This window comes from Rhinoderma darwinii, chromosome 1, assembly GCF_050947455.1.
Source record: "Rhinoderma darwinii isolate aRhiDar2 chromosome 1, aRhiDar2.hap1, whole genome shotgun sequence".
NCBI lineage: Eukaryota > Metazoa > Chordata > Amphibia > Anura > Rhinodermatidae > Rhinoderma > Rhinoderma darwinii.
Window position 1 is genome coordinate 404,660,112 of NC_134687.1, and position 17,873 is coordinate 404,677,984.

Sequence of the window (17,873 nt, forward strand, 5' to 3'; positions counted from 1 at the left end):
AGATTAATGAGACAAATTAACATAGTAATATTATTTTATTATATTAATTAATATAATAATGTAATCGTTACTATCATTCAACTAGATTTTCCAAACCTACTAATACTTAAATATATCTTTAATTTGACCAAGTGTTATAAATATTCTGGTAGCTTTTTGAAATCAACCTTTTTTTTTTTTTTTTTTTTTTTTTTTTTAGAGCTCCTCTTTATTATTTAACATATTTGTTGCGAAACCTCGTTTTTCTCTATCGATCTCCTTGATGGTCGATTTTGAACAACCTTGGTTAAAATTCCTCTTGCGGGGTAACTTGATTACCTTATTTATTATGAATGGAGAGAGGTACCAGTTGAAATTCCAGTTTAGTTGATAAGAGTCTTAAACAAGTAAACAGGTTATGTTAAACTAGTTTATCTTTCTAATGAAGACTCCAGGCACGGTTAACAAATAAATAGAAAGTAATTAATTTGATGTATAAGAAAATCCTGGATGGAAACTGACCAAGAATGGATACATTTCCAGGTGAAAATTTCACCTTTTTCATTCTAGTTTATTTTTGGCTCCAGCAAATCTGGGAAACATTCCAAAACCAGGTGGTCCAGGTGAATAGGGTGTGCGGAACCAGCTGCGATAGGTAAGGTGCCAGCACAGGGTCCCAACGGCTGCACCAACCACACTCTGGGTATAGCTAGGAGCATAAAGTGCAGTGCAAACCAAAAGCAGATTGTACAACCCCAGAAGGCTAGCATTCAACAAGAAGACTAAACGCAGAGAAGTGCCAGCTGGATAGCCTCTTCGCAAGTAGCGAACAAACACAGCCAGTTCTTCTGCCAAAGAAAGACTGCACAATGTCAGGGTGAAGGTTTGTGGAGAGACATGGTAACCCTCCCATTGGTGCCCTTCTGCTTGGCAACTTGGTCTGGTTTCCAGACGATGGAGTAGTAGCGTACCAGGTGGCATTGGTTGGTGACAGGAACCAGTTAGATCCTCCAAGAGTTTGAATAAGTAGGGAATACCTTGGCAAACAGCTGTACTTATTCCCAATCTTGAAAGGTGCTTCAGTGAGAGCAATGGACGGCCAGTGGGTACCAAAGACACCAGCAGAACAAATCCAGAGAGGAGCAGAAATGTCCAACCGCAGGAGCAATGAACAAACTTCCTGTAAAAGGGGAAAGAGTTAAAGTTTATGGTCCTCGAGAAACATAAGCATTACACTAACTATTTAGGAAATGGACAGTCAAACTCATTAGGCAAAAAAATTTATCCATTAAAATATGCACTTTATTAAGCTAAGGTTGTTTAACAGACTAATAAAGGGAAGTAAGAAAATATTTTACCATTGCAGCTACCTTAAAGGAAAAAAAATGACACATTTTTCTTAAAGCAGTGCGGTCACCTATGTAATCTGAGCAGGTAGTCTGATTTGTTAAGTCCATTTTCAAGTACTCTATTAGGGAGTGAGTCCCTAATTCAGGAAACATTTACGTTTGTTTCAGTCTGGGCTCCGTTCAAGCGTTCCTGTCGGAAAGCTCGGATGGAACCCTTGAATGGAGCCCTAACGCAGATGTGAACGAAGCCTAAAGGCCCTTTTACACCGGCCGCTAAGCGGCCGGTGCAGCAAGCGCCAATCAACGAGACATTGTTGATCGGCGCTCGTTTGCTCCGGTCACACAGAGCTATGGATGGGGATGAGTGGCCGTTACTCCGATCGCTCGTCCCCATACATTATTATTATCATGTTGGCAGCGCGTCTCCCTGTTTACTCAGGGAGATGTGCTGTCGACATTGATATTTTACTTTTTAAAACGATACGACTAGCAGATGATCGAGTTGATGATCGTTCATCTGCTGATCGTTCCACCGGTTCACACTGGCCAATTATCGTCTCTCTTATCAAATACTTTTTGAGTATGTAAACCACCAAAGCCCAGGACATTAGCGGAGGTCTCTCCACTTCCAATTAAAGTCCACAATCCAATAAAGATACGTTAAGGCAAATAAGAAAGTGGAAGGACCCCCAAAAAGTTACACAGGTGAACCATCTTATTATGCCTTGCACCATACGGAACACGTGTAATAATTATTGTGATTATTCCTGCACTTACATGTTGAGTTTTGCTATGAAAAATATTATAAGGAAGATAAGAATTGACCTATTTGCCTGAACGTATCCGTATTCAATTATCAGCTCTCACAAGAGTCGCTAGGCAACAGTGATAGAGGTAATTTACTCCCTACCGGCAGCGAAGAATATCCTGATGGAGATGACCATCAGATCCCAATTGCACGATCGTTCGTTAGTGGTTTAAAAAGTTGTGCCATGTAAAGGGGCCTTTAGGAATACGGTTGTTCTTTCAAACCAGCAATAAATGGAAAAGCTGATACAGCCCAGAGTTTTACAGAAATCATGGGCTCTTTTATTTAAATTCCACACTGTGGAGATCTTCACCATTCCAGACTACTATTATTGGCTGCCACACTTAGCAACATAGACATAAGAAAAGGTTTTCTATGATGGTAGATATTTGCAAATTTTCAAAGCAATGTATGTCATTGCCCATAGCATGTGAGGTCACTGATAATGAGTCAGGAATGGACATTCTACAGTAAACCTGGCACCAGTGTAAGCTCCCTATCACGACGCTAGATATGGGGCAGGCAACCTTTTCTGCATGGTGTGCCATAAAAAAACAAACATAAAAACTAAAAACAATGATGAAGAACGTAGTGTGCCATCACAATCAGGTCATTAAACTTACATTTCAGTGTGATCCTTGTCCCTGACTTTCTTTGCAAGATAATCCATCTGTGGCGCATATGAGGTTACTGAACACCAGCTGGGGTAGGTGTACAAAGGAGACACTACGGCTACTGAACACCAGCTTGGGGAGGTGCACATAGGAGAGACCGCTTCTACTAAACACCAGCTGGGGGGTGGTGCACATAGGAGAGAGAGACCACTTTTGCTACGGTTTTCTTCTACAGAGCGGTTACTGAACTCCGTCCTTGCAGCGCTGATCACCAGGAGAGCGCAGTGCTTCATTATGTGCTTGGCGCTGCTGAACACCAGAAGAGAGAGAGTGTGCTCACCAAGTGTTCAGCAGCGACAAACACAGTGAAGCACTGCTTTCTATCCTGGTGATCAGCGCCGCCAAGTGCATAATGAACCGCCACACTCTCTCCCTGTATTCCGTGCCGCCAAGCACGCAACAGCGCTAGACATTTGGAAAGGGAAGTCTGCCAGCAAACCATGCCGCACGTGCCGACCCCTGCACTTGAGGGTACAATAGTCAGTCGATGCCAGAGCAAGGAAGTGTGTCATGCTGCAGCTCTGTTGAATGGCTATAAATATTTAATAAGGAGAGGTTCATATATGGCAAGTTGTTTTCTGTCCTCTACTCATCACTTTGACATACAGTAAGGGTATGTGCACACGACCTCTTTTCAGAAATAATGGAGGTGTTTTACGCCTCGAATTACGCCTGAAAAGACGGCTCCAATACGTCAGCAAACATCTGCCCATTGCTTGCAATGGGTCTTACGATGTTCTGTGCAGACGAGCTGTCATTTTACGCGTCGCTGTCAAAAGACGGCGCGTAAAATGACGGCTCGTCAAAAGAAGTGCAGGACGTTTTTGGAGCCGTTTTTCATAGACTCTATTGAAAACAGCTCCAAAAAGGGCCATGAAAAACGCAAGTTGCTCAGAAAACTTCTGAAAATCAGGAGCTGTTTTCCCTTGAAAACAGCTCCGTATTTTCAGACGTATTTTGTTAATCGTGTGAATATACCCTAACTGTACCCATTTTCAGTATTATTAGGATTTCTAACCAATGTAATACTTTTAAAAGGGTCCCTTCTAGTGAAAGATTCCTCTTTAAAAGAAAGGGGAATGATTTACTGATGAGGAAGCTAAATATAATAATTATGTGGCTCCTTAATAATTGTGAATCCTTCCCACCTTGAAATATTTCTGGTCTCCGACAACAGGAAACAGATGGTGGGCACAAGGAAGGTCCATCAACAGCTGTTGCGGACAATTCCCAAATGCAAGCCACAATTTTGTATAAAACAGTCGACCAGACACACGAACGGACTATATCTTTATAATGGGTGGTGATAGCAGCAAACATCCAGGATTTATTGCAGCATGAAAATGTAAGGCCGTTTCTAAATTAAGGTGTGGAAGTTGAGAGGAGAGCATGTAGTTGACGGTATAGAATGAAAGGTCCTGGATGTCATCTCTTGGAGGATATTTATAAGATGTATGGTCATAGCAACAGTGCAAAGTTCAGTGATATTTTAGTGGAACAGAAATGACTTCTGCACATTTACAGATTTTGCACTGATGGAAAAATAATATGGACAATGGCCTATATCAAATGGAATACAGTATGATCCTAGATCACATTACCAGGAGAGTAGAAATTGTAGCACAATCTGTCAAGGGGCACGAACATTTTATATTTTTGTCTATAGTTAAATAAGTGTGAAAATATTTAAATGTCCTGTTAATATACAAAGGTTTATCACGAAGGAGGTAAACCTAGAAGATAGAAGACAAAAGGAAATTAAACTCCCAATGGCTGCTCTCCTCTACTTTGCCAACTGAAAATGGAGGGTTTACAATGCCTGTACTATGCCAACGGAGGGGTACGTAAAGATAGTACTTTTTACATTCCCATTCAAAGAATTCAGGTGATGACATTGGGGGGTAGCAGTTGATGGAAATTGGATTTCTGCATGGCTGTGCTCCATTATTGCCAGTATTTAAGGCGTCCGTAAGGCCAGGATCACACACGCAGTTTTGATGCAGATTTTGGCTCAGGTTTTATTTGCCAAAACCAGAAGTGGATCAAAAAGGAAGGAAAGGTATAAAGAAAAGACTGATGACTCCTTTCTTTTGTTTCCACTTCTGTATTTGGCTCAAAAACTGAGCCAAAACCTGCCACAAAAACTGCAGTAAAACTGTGATCATGGTCAAAAGGAAGTAGTTTGAGTAAAAGGAGTACATTAAGAAATTGTTAATAGAGAAGGTTGACCAATACCAGAGCATAAAAGGCTGGGGATGAGCAAGGCTAACATTAGCCAGCAATGGACAGGCAAACATAAAGCAACTCATTTTCAACTTGTTTCTGCAAACGGTCATTTAACAGCTCAGTACAAACTACGAGTTGTATAGAACCATAATACTTCATCAACAAGTCTATGGGTGCTCTATTGTACCTCCTTGGGCTACGTTCAGACAGGGTGGATACGCTGCGTAAAGGTACACAGCGTTTCTACACTGGCGGCCGCACCAAAGTGTGGTGGTTTTTCACCCGGAATACTGCCATGAAAAAAAAAAAATGGATATACTTACCATGGCGACACGTCCCTCTGACATCCTGACGTTCTGCAGCCCTGGGATGACGTTTCATCCCATGTGACCGCTGTAGTCTGTGATTGGCTGCAGTGGTCAACTGGGATAAAACATCATACCGGGAGGCCAGCCTTTACAAAGAAGCACAGAATTCTGGGTAAGTATCACATTTTTATTTTAAAAAAAATCTAATTTGTGATTTTTTGCAATTCAATGGGAAAAAACGGCAACAAAAAAAAAGCAGCGAATACAATTGACATGCTGCGGATTAAATAAACAAACAAACCGCAGGTCAACTTCTGTGCATTTTTTCCACTTATCATTTACGCAGCGTGTAGATGAGATTTGTTCAAATCTCATCCGCTCTGAAGCTACTGTATTATGCTGCGGATTTTCCACAACTAAATACGTTGCGGAAAATCTGCAGTATTTACACTACGTGTGAACTTACCCTTATATCACGCTCCAATTACCTACAGAGCAAGGTGGTCTGGCCCTGCCGAACCCGTATCTTTACTTTTTGGCTATTCAAATAGTATATGCCTGGTGGTGGGTTACATACAGACATCTTAACCCATCTACAGATCTGGAAGCGACCATATTGGGATCTTTCAAGGCCCTAGTCAACTCCTTATATAGATAGACAGCTCCCCCGGGGCACCTACTTACAGTCCCGATTCGAACAACCTTGAAGATTTGGCAGGGATCGATCATGCTATTCCGCTCTGAGGAGGTGTCCTGGTCACCTAGGACACCGTTCTGGTATAATCCACTTCTGACGCACATAAGATGACTCACTACCCCTGGTGAATGGGCAAATTTAGGAATACTGATTCTAGGTGATGTGGTCATAGAAGATAAGATTGCCACCTTTGCACATCTTAGGGCTAAACACCAGATCCCAACTCATCTTAAATTTCGATACTTCCAACTTAGACATGCCTTCTGGTCTCAATTTGCCGGCTATAATGTCAGGATATGTACGTCTCCAGTGACCCAGGTGGCATTGGTCAAGCCTATGTCCACACTTTACAAACAACTTCTGCGTGCCACTTATAAATTGGATAGAGCCTTAAATTGGCTAGAGCCTTGGACAGATGGTCTCAGATTATTGCCTCTGATGACCATACAGAGATAGAGGCCTTGAATGGTCCCTTGATATCAGCTAGAGATCGTCTCATTCAAATAAAAAATTGTAATCAAATTTACTATACTCCCTCCAAATTGTTTAGGATGGGGAAGCTTCCTTCTCCTATTTGCCCATACTGCCAGGGAGGAGTTGGCTCCTTTCTCCACATGTTTTGGGAGTGCCCAGTTATCTGCAGTTTCTGGAATGAGGTGATAAAATTTATTGACTTAAAAGTTGGACTTCCCCGTATACTAGACCCCAAAGCTTCTCTTGGTGGAAGACCTTTTTGCTGTTGTGGCTACAAAACCCCTTATGATGCTCTTATTGTTCTATCTAAAAAAAATATATATATATATATATATATATATATATATATATATATATATATATATATCCTACTAAACTGGAAGCACCCCACGATTCCTACGTTACAAGCCTGGATTACTTTAATAAATTTCAAGCTCCCCCTTTTAAAACTTCCATATGAAGGGCGGGGATGCAAGGATAAATTTATGAAAATATGGCAATCTTGGGTAGCTAACCCCCATACTAGCTAATGTCCTTGGCTTCTCCACCCTCTCCTTTTTCATATTCTTGACAGTCACATTTGAGACATGGGCTACTAGTCTATTTCCCTAGTCCACCCACTTCTCAACTCGGCAAGGCATTTGACTGACTGCTCTTTCTATATACTGTAATGAAAAGCTATGTAGCTTTTGTTTTTGTGTGGTGGTTTTATTTTTGTCATGTTTGTACAATCATACTACCGTCTACTGGTGGGTACATATGTGTATACTGTTATTTCTGTACAACGGATATATATTCTCTGTACATGTGCCAATTTTCATATGTTCTTAATAAAATTTACCTTTAATACAAGAACTTACCCTTTTACCTCTGCTTTCACATAGAGCCAAATAGAGGTTTTTCTGCCGGATTCATTTATAGAAAAGAAAATTAGGCTGCCACATTACAGACATATTCTCCACTTGAAGCATTGATGCTATGGAAGTATATCTTTGTAAAGTGCGGTATGGAGACACCACACGGTGGAGTACGAAGCCATAGGAACTTTGTGTGTTGCTGTACATAGCTGTGATAGGTCATAGACAGAACATTGGATAATGCACCTGCAAAATATTAATCATGCTTGTGAAACTCTACTGCATTCTTACAATAGACCACTACACAATTGTAAACCTTGCAAGTATTAGTGCTTAAAGGGGTATTCCGGTTGTGAGAAGTTATCACCTATCCACCGGATAAGTCATAACTATTAGATCAGAGGGATATCCAACTACTCGGGGGTTCTGTATCCCTCGTTCTCCCTAGCAGCAAGCCTGCTGGGAGGACATGAATGCAGCTCATGTCGAGCATGCGCCCTGCTGCTCCATTCAAAGTCTATGGCAGTGGCGGAAACTGCTGAGCGCTCTGCGCTCTTGTTGGGGGAAAGAGGGACATAGGACCCCCGTTCTGGCGATCGTTGGGAGTCCCACTGGTCCGGCCCCCATCAATCTAATAGTTATTACCTATCCAGTGGATAGATAACTTCTCACAACCGGAATACCCCTTTAACTAAGAGAGCACATATAGCGTGTTATACTATGTTAAAGGGGGTGTCCCAAGAATAACATTGATCCCTCATTGATCCACAGGATATGTGATAAATGTCTGATCACTGGGGGCCCCACCACTGTGAGCCCTACCGAACACTAGAACAGGGGTACCAAACCTGCCGTACCTCCTCACTGCACAATTGCATTAAAGGGGTTGTCCAGCTTCTGACAACTGATGACCTATCCACTGGATAGGTTATCAGTATGTCATTGGTGCGGGTCCGACACCCGGACCTCGAACCGATAAGCCGCTCCGGTGGCCTGCGGGCACCGGATGTTGTGGTGCATAATGCTATGGACGGAGCCCGGAAGCAGTTGGCTCCGACCATTGCATAGCGGCCGTGCTGCAGAACTGCAGGTCCACTCCTATTCACTTGAATAGGAGCAGAGCTGCAGTACTGCAGCTCGGCCGCTATTCCGTTGTCGGAGCTAACTGCTTCCGGCATGTATGTCCGGTGCACGGAGGCACCGGAGCAGCTGATCTGTGCGGGGCCTGGGTGTCGAACCCCCACAGATCAAGTACTGATGACCTATCCAGTGGATAGGTCATCACTTGTCAGAACCTGGAAAACCCCTTTAAGGAGGGAGCATGAATGGAGCAGAGGACGGGCATGCGCGGTGCCACTCCATTCAAAGTCTATGGGACTGACGGAAACAGCCAAGAACAGCTCCGTCAGTCACAAGGACACTGAATTGAGCTGCAAGGCGCATGCTCAACCTCCGCTTTATTCAAGCTCCTCCTCACTGCAATCGTGCAGTGGGGAGGTTCGATACCCCCGTCTAATGGTCAGTGGGGGGGGTCCCAGCAGTGGGGTCCCCCAGCAGACATTTATCACCTATCCCTTGGATAGGTCATAAATGTTATTCTTGGGACAACCCCTTTAAGTGGTATTAGCAAATTTTAGGAACAGCTATAATTTATACACCTTACAGCAACACTCATGGGGCATCAAAGGAAGCCGGAAGGGCGAAACCGAGGGTCGGGCGAGAGTGTTTGGCGTGCCGCCTATGAATCCATAACGATTGTATCTATTTATGTTTCTGTTCGTTTTTACGTCTGTGAGTATGGAATAAACTTAGCGTGGAGCGAACAATTTTAGAAAGTGTTGATCCTATGTCTCTAGTAGGTGAAAAGAAGAGACATAGTGCTTTTCCCTACCAGGAGCCTTTTGAACGTCGAGAGACGATATGGAGCTCTGCGGAACTACACCCTCATTGGATCGCGGACTGTCTCTCCGAGTAAAAAGTAGTAGAGTGTCCACACCGAATTCGTAGTGAACGGTTTAAAACAGTGCCGTCTGAGCGGTAACATTTTACTGTACTTTATCTATGCATAGATACTGCCTGGATGAACTCCCCTTCATTGTGCGGAAATAAATACACTGAAAGTAGCAGACCCCAAGATCTGCTTTTAGGGATCACTTTTTAATTCAGACCATACTGTGCTACAAGTGCCTTTAACATGTACATAACTCTTTAAAGTAGGTAAAAAAAAGTTATCGAAGGAGACATCTGTGGATGAACCTGACCTATATCAAAATACATGGTGCAAGTTAAAAAAAAAAAAAAAAAAAAAAGAAAAACCTCCGACAGATGCCATCCGTCGCCTTGCCCATACACGACCGTGTTAAAAATATATACATTTAAAGGGGTTTTCCCATAAGAGACATTTGTGACATATCCACAGGATATGTCATAAGTGTCAGATAGATGAGGGTCCCACTTCTGGGACCCACACCTATCTCCAGAACGGGAGCCCCTAAACCCGGTTCTGCCGCTGTGTTGTGGCTGAATTCCGACCATGAAAAAGATTACATGGTCGGGAGTTACGAAAACAGTGTATCTCGTCCATAGAACTGAATGGTAGTTATGGAAACAGCGCAGCTCGCATTCTGCGCTGCATGCACGCTACGCTGCTTCCGTAACCGCCATTCACTACTATGGGACTATTTCGTAACTCCCGATCATATAACTGGCTGGGAGGCAGCGATAACAGAAAAGGTAGAACGGGGTTTAGGGGGCCCCGTTGTAGAGATAGGTGAGGGTTCCAAAGGTGGGACCTGCACCTATCTGACATTTATGACATATCCTGTGGATTTCAGGATATGGAATTTGCATCCCTTTTACTTTGAAGTGGGGAGTTCCTGATACAGTGAGTGCTGTGGAAATTGTTTTATACAACATATCCTGTAGATATGTCATAAATGTTCCTGATGGGAAAACCCCTTTAATATATACGTTTTTTTTTAATGGATGGCTCGAAATTGCATTGAATTGGTATCGTCGAAAATTGTGCAATTTAACACAAAGAAAAGTTACGTGTGAACACATCTGTATATCAGTATTACCGTCAAGGAAACTATTGCATAGGGGCTGTGGCCCAGTGACCGTCAGTTTTCTAATGAAGCTTAGAAAATAAAAGCAAATATCTGATTGGTGGATACGGTTACATTACTATTTGCAGCGATTACTTAAATATCAAAGTGAGTTTCTATGGGACATACTGGGAGATAGGAGACTGCTTGGCATGAACATGCAGTAAGCCGTTTGGTAATATAAATAACTATGACGTGTTGACGCAAAGAACTGTAGATGAAAAGTTCTGTTAAACTAGCAATTAACCTATACATTGACTCACTATAGCAGAATACTTTTATAAATGAATGCTACCAACTACTTAGGAAAGGACTTTACTGGATTTATTTCAGTAGCGTGCTGTTAAACACTTCGTCCATTAAACGTAAAGTGTGGTAACAATGTGCATCATAAACAATGGCATAGAGTATGTACAAACAGATGCACACATACTATAAAAATTGACTTTTCCTTATTGTGTTTCATTTCACATTGCTTGGCCCAGTTAAACATATTCTGTGAAAAAAAAATATACTCACACATTGAAGAAGTTGTTGGAGTTGGAGAAAATGCTCCGGGGGTTACTCAATTCCTGAAGAAAGGGAGTCACACTGACCACAGCTGCCAGCCACAAGTGGTACCCTCGTCTCATACAAACACTACCCAGTATACGGGCGCATATCTCTGAGCAGAGACATACAAGGGCACTCATACAGTTGCTGAGCGCAGCCATGTGAGAATACACGTAGAATAGTCAATCAGAAGGACAAGGTGAGAAAACTGATCACAATGGGAAGAAAAAGATGTCGCTGTATAAAGAATGCAGACAGGATATTTGCAAAAAAAACAAAACGATAAAATAAGGGAGAAAAAAAACGTAATGACGATTTCAGAGACAGACAAGTACAAAAAGATATCATAACCACTCACTATAGAAGAGACAAGAAGCAACAGGCACAAGCAAAGACCCAAAACTGCAGACAAACTCCTCCACAACAGCTGTTATCCTGCCCTTCACCCCCCCAGGAAGGACAGATCATGTCCCATCCCCCTGTCAGCTGCCAGTCCCCACACACGACACTGTGACCCTGTCCATTTCATATTGCATAGCACCATGAAACACTCTCCGCTTACAGGTATGAATACACTTTTTGGAAAGTACCTATTCAGGCTCACAGTTATGAGCTTCTAGAAGTAATATGTGACAATAAATTGTACATCAGAGCAAAATAAAGAAACTTGTATCCATATTTAGTTGCACACTCCAGTTTTCTTGTCTGGAATTGCGTGTAAAGTTAATCAGGTGAAAATGAAGACATGCAACCACACAGAATTTCCAAATATTGGAGACTTTGTTGCTATAAAGAGGCAATATACATTAATTTGGGACAAGTTTATTATAGAAATAGAAGCCAGGACACAACAAACACACCATAATAGTACATCTTTGTTTTACCATATGTCAATAACAGGTGTCACTGCAGTGTCCCAAGGAATCCCAACACCAAATCTGACACTTGTTACAGAGAGTTTTACTAACTCGGTCCGCAAACTGCAGTCGTCCTTAGTTATTTTAATTCAGTAGAAGAAATCCATTCTTCATACCATTACATTCACCAAACTACACATAGTAAGCAGAAATGTCCATCTTCAGTTGCCCACATAGCAAGCCAAGCATATTAGTGGTCTAACAGTTGGCTACCAGGAGGAGGAACTGCTAGCAGGACTGCCTTCAGACTCTAGTGGTGGGGTGCGCAGATCCTCTTCATAAAATTCAGACTGGCGGTGATCCCACACACGAACTGTGCCATCCCACTGAAGTGAAAATATAAGATCAGAGAATAAATAAAAGTACAGTGATTCCAATACTGACACTATGCTGCAACTGGTTAATCTAATTTCAATGGGGAGAATTTAAGTGCTATAATAACGTGACCACTTTGTCCATTCCTCGGGATCTAGGTGTACATATACACTAGAAACTATGATAGTAATCTGTGTATGCATAGATCAGTAATCTGTGAGCACATAATCTGAGGCCATGGATAAAGCGCTCACGAGATTATTTCACCGGTGACGTCAGATGGACAATTCACTGGCAGATTTATTGTTTACAACAGGTATTGTCAACCTCAAGCACTCTCATGGTTATTTTGTGGGGATGCCTAATAACAAGAGTTCAACTTCCCTGCAGAGCCACCACAGTTGAAATTAAGCATTACACATTTGCTCCAAAAACCAATAGGCAGTCCTTAAAATGCATGGTACTGGACAGATCCTCCAATGTTGGAGACACTCTTTAGCCAATCTTCGCTTTGGCTAATAGACAGTGGCGTAACTACCGCCGCAGCGGCTGCTACAGGGCCCGCATCTTGAGGGGGCCCGTGCCGCTAGCCGACACGCCCCCCGCCCATATGCCCGGTGGTGCTGCTAGCAGCTGTTATGGCTGCTAAAGCGGTAGCAACGCTACTACGGGGCCCGCGCCTCTAACATGTATGGGCTGGGCAGTCACCCCCTCTTGCAGTAATTGTACCTGCATCTATAGTACGCCGGTACAAATACATGCATCAGTGCGGGAACGGGATCAGGGCGAGTATGTAATTTTTTTTTTTCCTACTAAAACGGAGTGGCGTTATCTACAGTGGGGGGATTTATCTACGTTGGGGGGCACTATATACAGGGAGGGGTCTATATGTGGAGATGTGGGGCACTATATACAGGGGGAGCTATATGTGGGACACAATATACAGGGGTGGGCTATATGTAGAGCACTATCTATAGGGGAGCTATTTGTAGGGCACTACCTATAGGGGTGGGCTATATGTGGGACACTATATACAGGGGGAGTTATAGGTGAGGTACTACCTACGGAGGTGGGCTATATGTGGACCACGATCTATAGGGGAAGCTATATGTAGGGCAGCACGGTGGCTCAGTGGTTAGCACTACTGCCTTAGAGCTCTGGAGTCCATATGTGGGCACTATCTACAGGGGCTTCTATGTAGGGCACTATCTACAGAGGCTCTATGGGGGTCACTATCTACAGGGGGCTATGGGGGCATTATCTACAGGGGGCACGGTGTGTGTGTGTGTGTGTGTGTGTGTGTGTGTGTGTGTGTGTGTGTGTGGGACATAGTGCATGGTACTATTATATTCAGGGACACAGTGTATGGCGCTATTATAGTTAGTGGTGCAGTGTATGGCGCTTTATTATATTTAGAGGTGTTGGGAATTTTAACTTCGTTTATAGGTGCAGAAATGTTTTAAAATTGAGAAGCTGAAGACAACTGAGCGGAAAACTGCAGAAATGGATCGTGGCCGGGAGAAATCCATCATAGAGGTCATGACCGGAGGGAGAAGAATAGAACTAGAATCTGAGAAGTCACCGGTGAGTCACTTCATGTAAATGTTTATTCTGCCTCTAAATCAGCACTGTAGTCACTGTATGATCTGCAGCGAGATGATGGGTGGTATGATTTTTTTTTTGTGAACCAGCATCTCCCAGCATATCCTTACCATTGTTCAGGCCATGCTGGGAGCTGTAGAATTACGTCGTACAAACCTATATGGCAGGGGTTGCACTAAATTGAGCTGTATTTGTTCTGGTGTTGTATATATGTACTGAGCTTCGTTCTGGGGCTGTATATATATATATATATATATATGTACTGAGATTGGTTCTGGTGCTGTATATATGTATGATCTTGGTTCTGATGCTGTATTTATGTACAGAGCTTTGTTCTGGTACTGTATATATGTCAGAGCTTGGTTCTGGAGCTGTAATTATATATATTTATAACAACAAAATTGCAGGGCAGATGGAATGGTTTTCAGTTCATTGTATATTTCATGGGAACCTGTCTGGTAGTTTTAACCCCTTGAACCGCCACCATGCGGTAATACATGACCTGACAATATTTCCAAATGCATGTTTTTTTCAGATCAGCAAAATCTTTAAAATCCACTTTTAATTACTCATTAAAGGGTCATGGGGCGGTGCCGCTATCCTGAAGAGTCACATAGTCTTGCCTCCAAACCCACCTTTCCATGTTTGATTGACAACCCCCTGGCTGATACAACTTTCCCGGATGCACCATTGCCTCGTGGCACTATATACAAGGGGGGCTATGTGGCACTATACACAAGGGGAGCTGTGTGGCACTATACACAAGGGGGAGCTGTGTGGCACTATACAAAAGGGGGAGCTGTGTGGCACTGTCCAAAAGGGGGAGCTGTGTGGCACTATACACAAGGGGGAGCTGTGTGGCACTATACACAAGGGGGAGCTGTGTGGCACTATACACAAGGGGGAGCTGTGTGGCACTATACACAAGGGGGAGCTGTGTGGCACTATACACAAGGGGGAGCTGTGTGGCACTATACACAAGGGGGAGCTGTGTGGCACTATACACAAGGGGGAGCTGTGTGGCACTATACACAAGGGGGAGCTGTGTGGCACTATACACAAGGGGGAGCTGTGTGGCACTATACACAAGGGGGAGCTGTGTGGCACTATACACAAGGGGGAGCTGTGTGGCACTATACACAAGGGGGAGCTGTGTGGCACTATACACAAGGGGGAGCTGTGTGGCACTATACACAAGGGGGAGCTGTGTGGCACTATACACAAGGGGGATCTGTGTGGCACTATACACAAGGGGGATCTGTGTGGCACTATACACAAGGGGGAGCGCTGTGGCTCCATCTACAGGGGTCTGTGTGTGGCGCAATCTACAGGGGTCTGTGGGTGGCGCAATCTACAGGGGTCTGTGGGTGGCGCAATCTACAGGGGTCTGTGGGTGGCGCAATCTACAGGGGTCTGTGGGTGGCGCAATCTACAGGGGTCTGTGGGTGGCGCAATCTACAGGGGTCTGTGGGTGGCGCAATCTACAGGGGTCTGTGGGTGGCGCAATCTACAGGGGTCTGTGGGTGGCGCAATCTACAGGGGTCTGTGGGTGGCGCAATCTACAGGGGTCTGTGGGTGGCGCAATCTACAGGGGTCTGTGGGTGGCGCAATCTACAGGGGTCTGTGGGTGGCGCAATCTACAGGGGTCTGTGGGTGGCGCAATCTACAGGGGTCTGTGGGTGGCGCAATCTACAGGGGTCTGTGGGTGGCGCAATCTACAGGGGTCTGTGTGTGGCGCAATCTACAGGGGTCTGTGTGTGGCGCAATCTACAGGGGTCTGTGTGTGGCGCAATCTACAGGGGTCTGTGTGAGGCGCAATCTACAGGGGTCTGTGTGAGGCGCAATCTACAGGGGTCTGTGTGAGGCGCAATCTACAGGGGTCTGTGTGAGGCGCAATCTACAGGGGTCTGTGTGAGGCGCAATCTACAGGGGTCTGTGTGAGGCGCAATCTACAGGGGTCTGTGTGTGGCGCAATCTACAGGGGTCTGTGTGTGGCGCAATCTACAGGGGTCTGTGTGTGGCGCAATCTACAGGGGTCTGTGTGTGGCGCAATCTACAGGGGTCTGTGTGTGGCGCAATCTACAGGGGTCTGTGTGGCGCAATCTACAGGGGTCTGTGTGAGGCGCAATCTACAGGGGTCTGTGTGAGGCGCAATCTACAGGGGTCTGTGTGAGGCGCAATCTACAGGGGTCTGTGTGAGGCGCAATCTACAGGGGTCTGTGTGTGGCGCAATCTACAGGGGTCTGTGTGTGGCGCAATCTACAGGGGTCTGTGTGTGGCGCAATCTACAGGGGTCTGTGTGTGGCGAAATCTACAGGGGTCTGTGTGTGGCGCAATCTACAGGGGTCTGTGTGTGGCACTATCTACTAAGGGGGGGCTGTGCGGCACTATCTACGAGGGGGGCTGTTTGGCACTATCTACAGGGGGGTTTTATGGCGCTATCTACAAGTGGGGTGTGACACTGTCTATAGGCGGGGCTGTACAGCACTGTCTACAGGGGGGCTGTATGGCACATTCTACAGGCGGCACTATCTATAAGTGGCTGCTTGTGGCACCTGGGGGGGGGGGGCCAGTCAAGAGTTTGCTATGGGGCCCAGTCTTTCCTAGTTACACCCCAGCTAATAGATAAGGATTCTGAACCGGGTATCCCCCTCTTTTAGCTCAGAATGACCTAATAGGTTATCTGAAAATGGGTTTTCTAAACTAGACAACCTCTGAGAACCTGGGAAATTCTATTTTGTCAATATATTCAAAACATACAAGCTGTAGACGTGTTGTTTTGTTTTAGAAACAGCTGCAAATGTCCTAAAAGAAAAAAAGAATCACTCCTCACCTGTTCTTTTCCCTGGCTGACCGTTGGTCCTCCCGGTGTTGGTTTACATGCAGCCAGCATGTGACTACTGCAGCGAATCAGAGGTCTCAGTGGTCACGTGCCATATTCCTGGCATCATGGAGCGTTCATGCTAGGAACACAGTACGTGACCGCTGAGGCCTACGATTCACTGCAGTGGTCACATGCTGGCCACATGTAAACACACAAAGAGAGGACCGTCGAAGCATCAGCGCTGGATCGCCGGGGGAAAGAATATGTGAGTACTGATTCTTTTTTTCTTTTAGAACGTTGCAGCTGTTTCTAAAAAACGTTATCAAGTCAGATAACCCCTTCCCGCATTTTCACGTACATGTACGTCGGGTAATGCAGTCTGTTCACGCATTCCCACGTGCCAGAGGCATGGCCTAATAGATTGCCTGTCAGTTTTACACTGACAGGCAATAATGCTTTGGTATACTAAGTATACAAAGCATTATATGTGTGATCAGAAGATCGCATGGTGAAGTCCCCTAGTGGTTCAAATAAAGTAAAATAACGTTTTTGAAAATATAAGAAAATGACTTGAACAGTAATAATAAAACCATTTTTTTCCATAAAATTTGGTTTTATTTAAAAAAAAAACCATGAAAATTCAAATATATAGTATCACTGCGATCGTAACGACAAAAAGAATAAAGTTAACACATTCACTAAACTGTATAGTGAACGCCAAACAAAAAAACCGCAAAAACCAGCAAATTCGCTTTTTTTCTCCATTCCCCCAACAAAAAAATATATTAAAAGTTAATCAATAAGTCCCATGCACCCTAAAATAGTAACGCTGAAAACTACACCTTGTCACGCAAAAAAAAAGCCCTCATATGGCGATATCAACGGAAAAATAATAAAGTTACGGCTCTTGGAATGCGGTTATGCAAAAATTTATTATTTTTATTTAAAAGGTTTCTTATTGTGCAAACGCAGTAAAACATAAAAAACCTATACATATGTGGTATCGTCGTAAACGACCCATAGAATAAAGGTAACATGGTATTTATACCGCATAGTGAACGGCGTAAATGTAAAACGCGAAAAACAATGCAGGAATAGCGTTTTTTTTTCAATTCTCTTCCCACAAAAAAGTTAATAAAAGTTAATCAATATAATATATGCACCAAAAAACGGTGGCATTAAAA

At 43.9% G+C, this 17,873-nt stretch overlaps 2 protein-coding genes across 6 annotated transcripts in view; both read right to left on the reverse strand.

Annotated features, from left to right (window-relative positions):
• Positions 1 to 515: 515 nt before the first annotated feature.
• Positions 516 to 11,502, reverse strand: FITM1 (fat storage inducing transmembrane protein 1). Its single transcript, XM_075852714.1, has 2 exons — positions 10,999 to 11,502; positions 516 to 1,159 (listed from the first exon to the last, which is right to left on the reverse strand). The coding sequence occupies exons 1-2, from the start codon at positions 11,190 to 11,192 to the stop codon at positions 541 to 543; spliced, it is 813 nt and encodes a 270-aa protein (XP_075708829.1). The 5' UTR covers positions 11,193 to 11,502; the 3' UTR covers positions 516 to 540.
• Positions 11,503 to 11,837: 335 nt separating this feature from the next.
• DCAF11 (DDB1 and CUL4 associated factor 11) overlaps positions 11,838 to 17,873 on the reverse strand; it is a 43,606-nt gene continuing 37,570 nt past the window's right edge. For all 5 annotated transcript variants that reach the window (XM_075828883.1, XM_075828882.1, XM_075828886.1 and 2 more), the window contains one exon: positions 11,838 to 12,274. In XM_075828883.1, the coding sequence (XP_075684998.1) occupies positions 12,158 to 12,274 (117 nt within the window). In that variant the 3' untranslated portion in view covers positions 11,838 to 12,157. The remainder of the gene's footprint in view (positions 12,275 to 17,873) is intronic.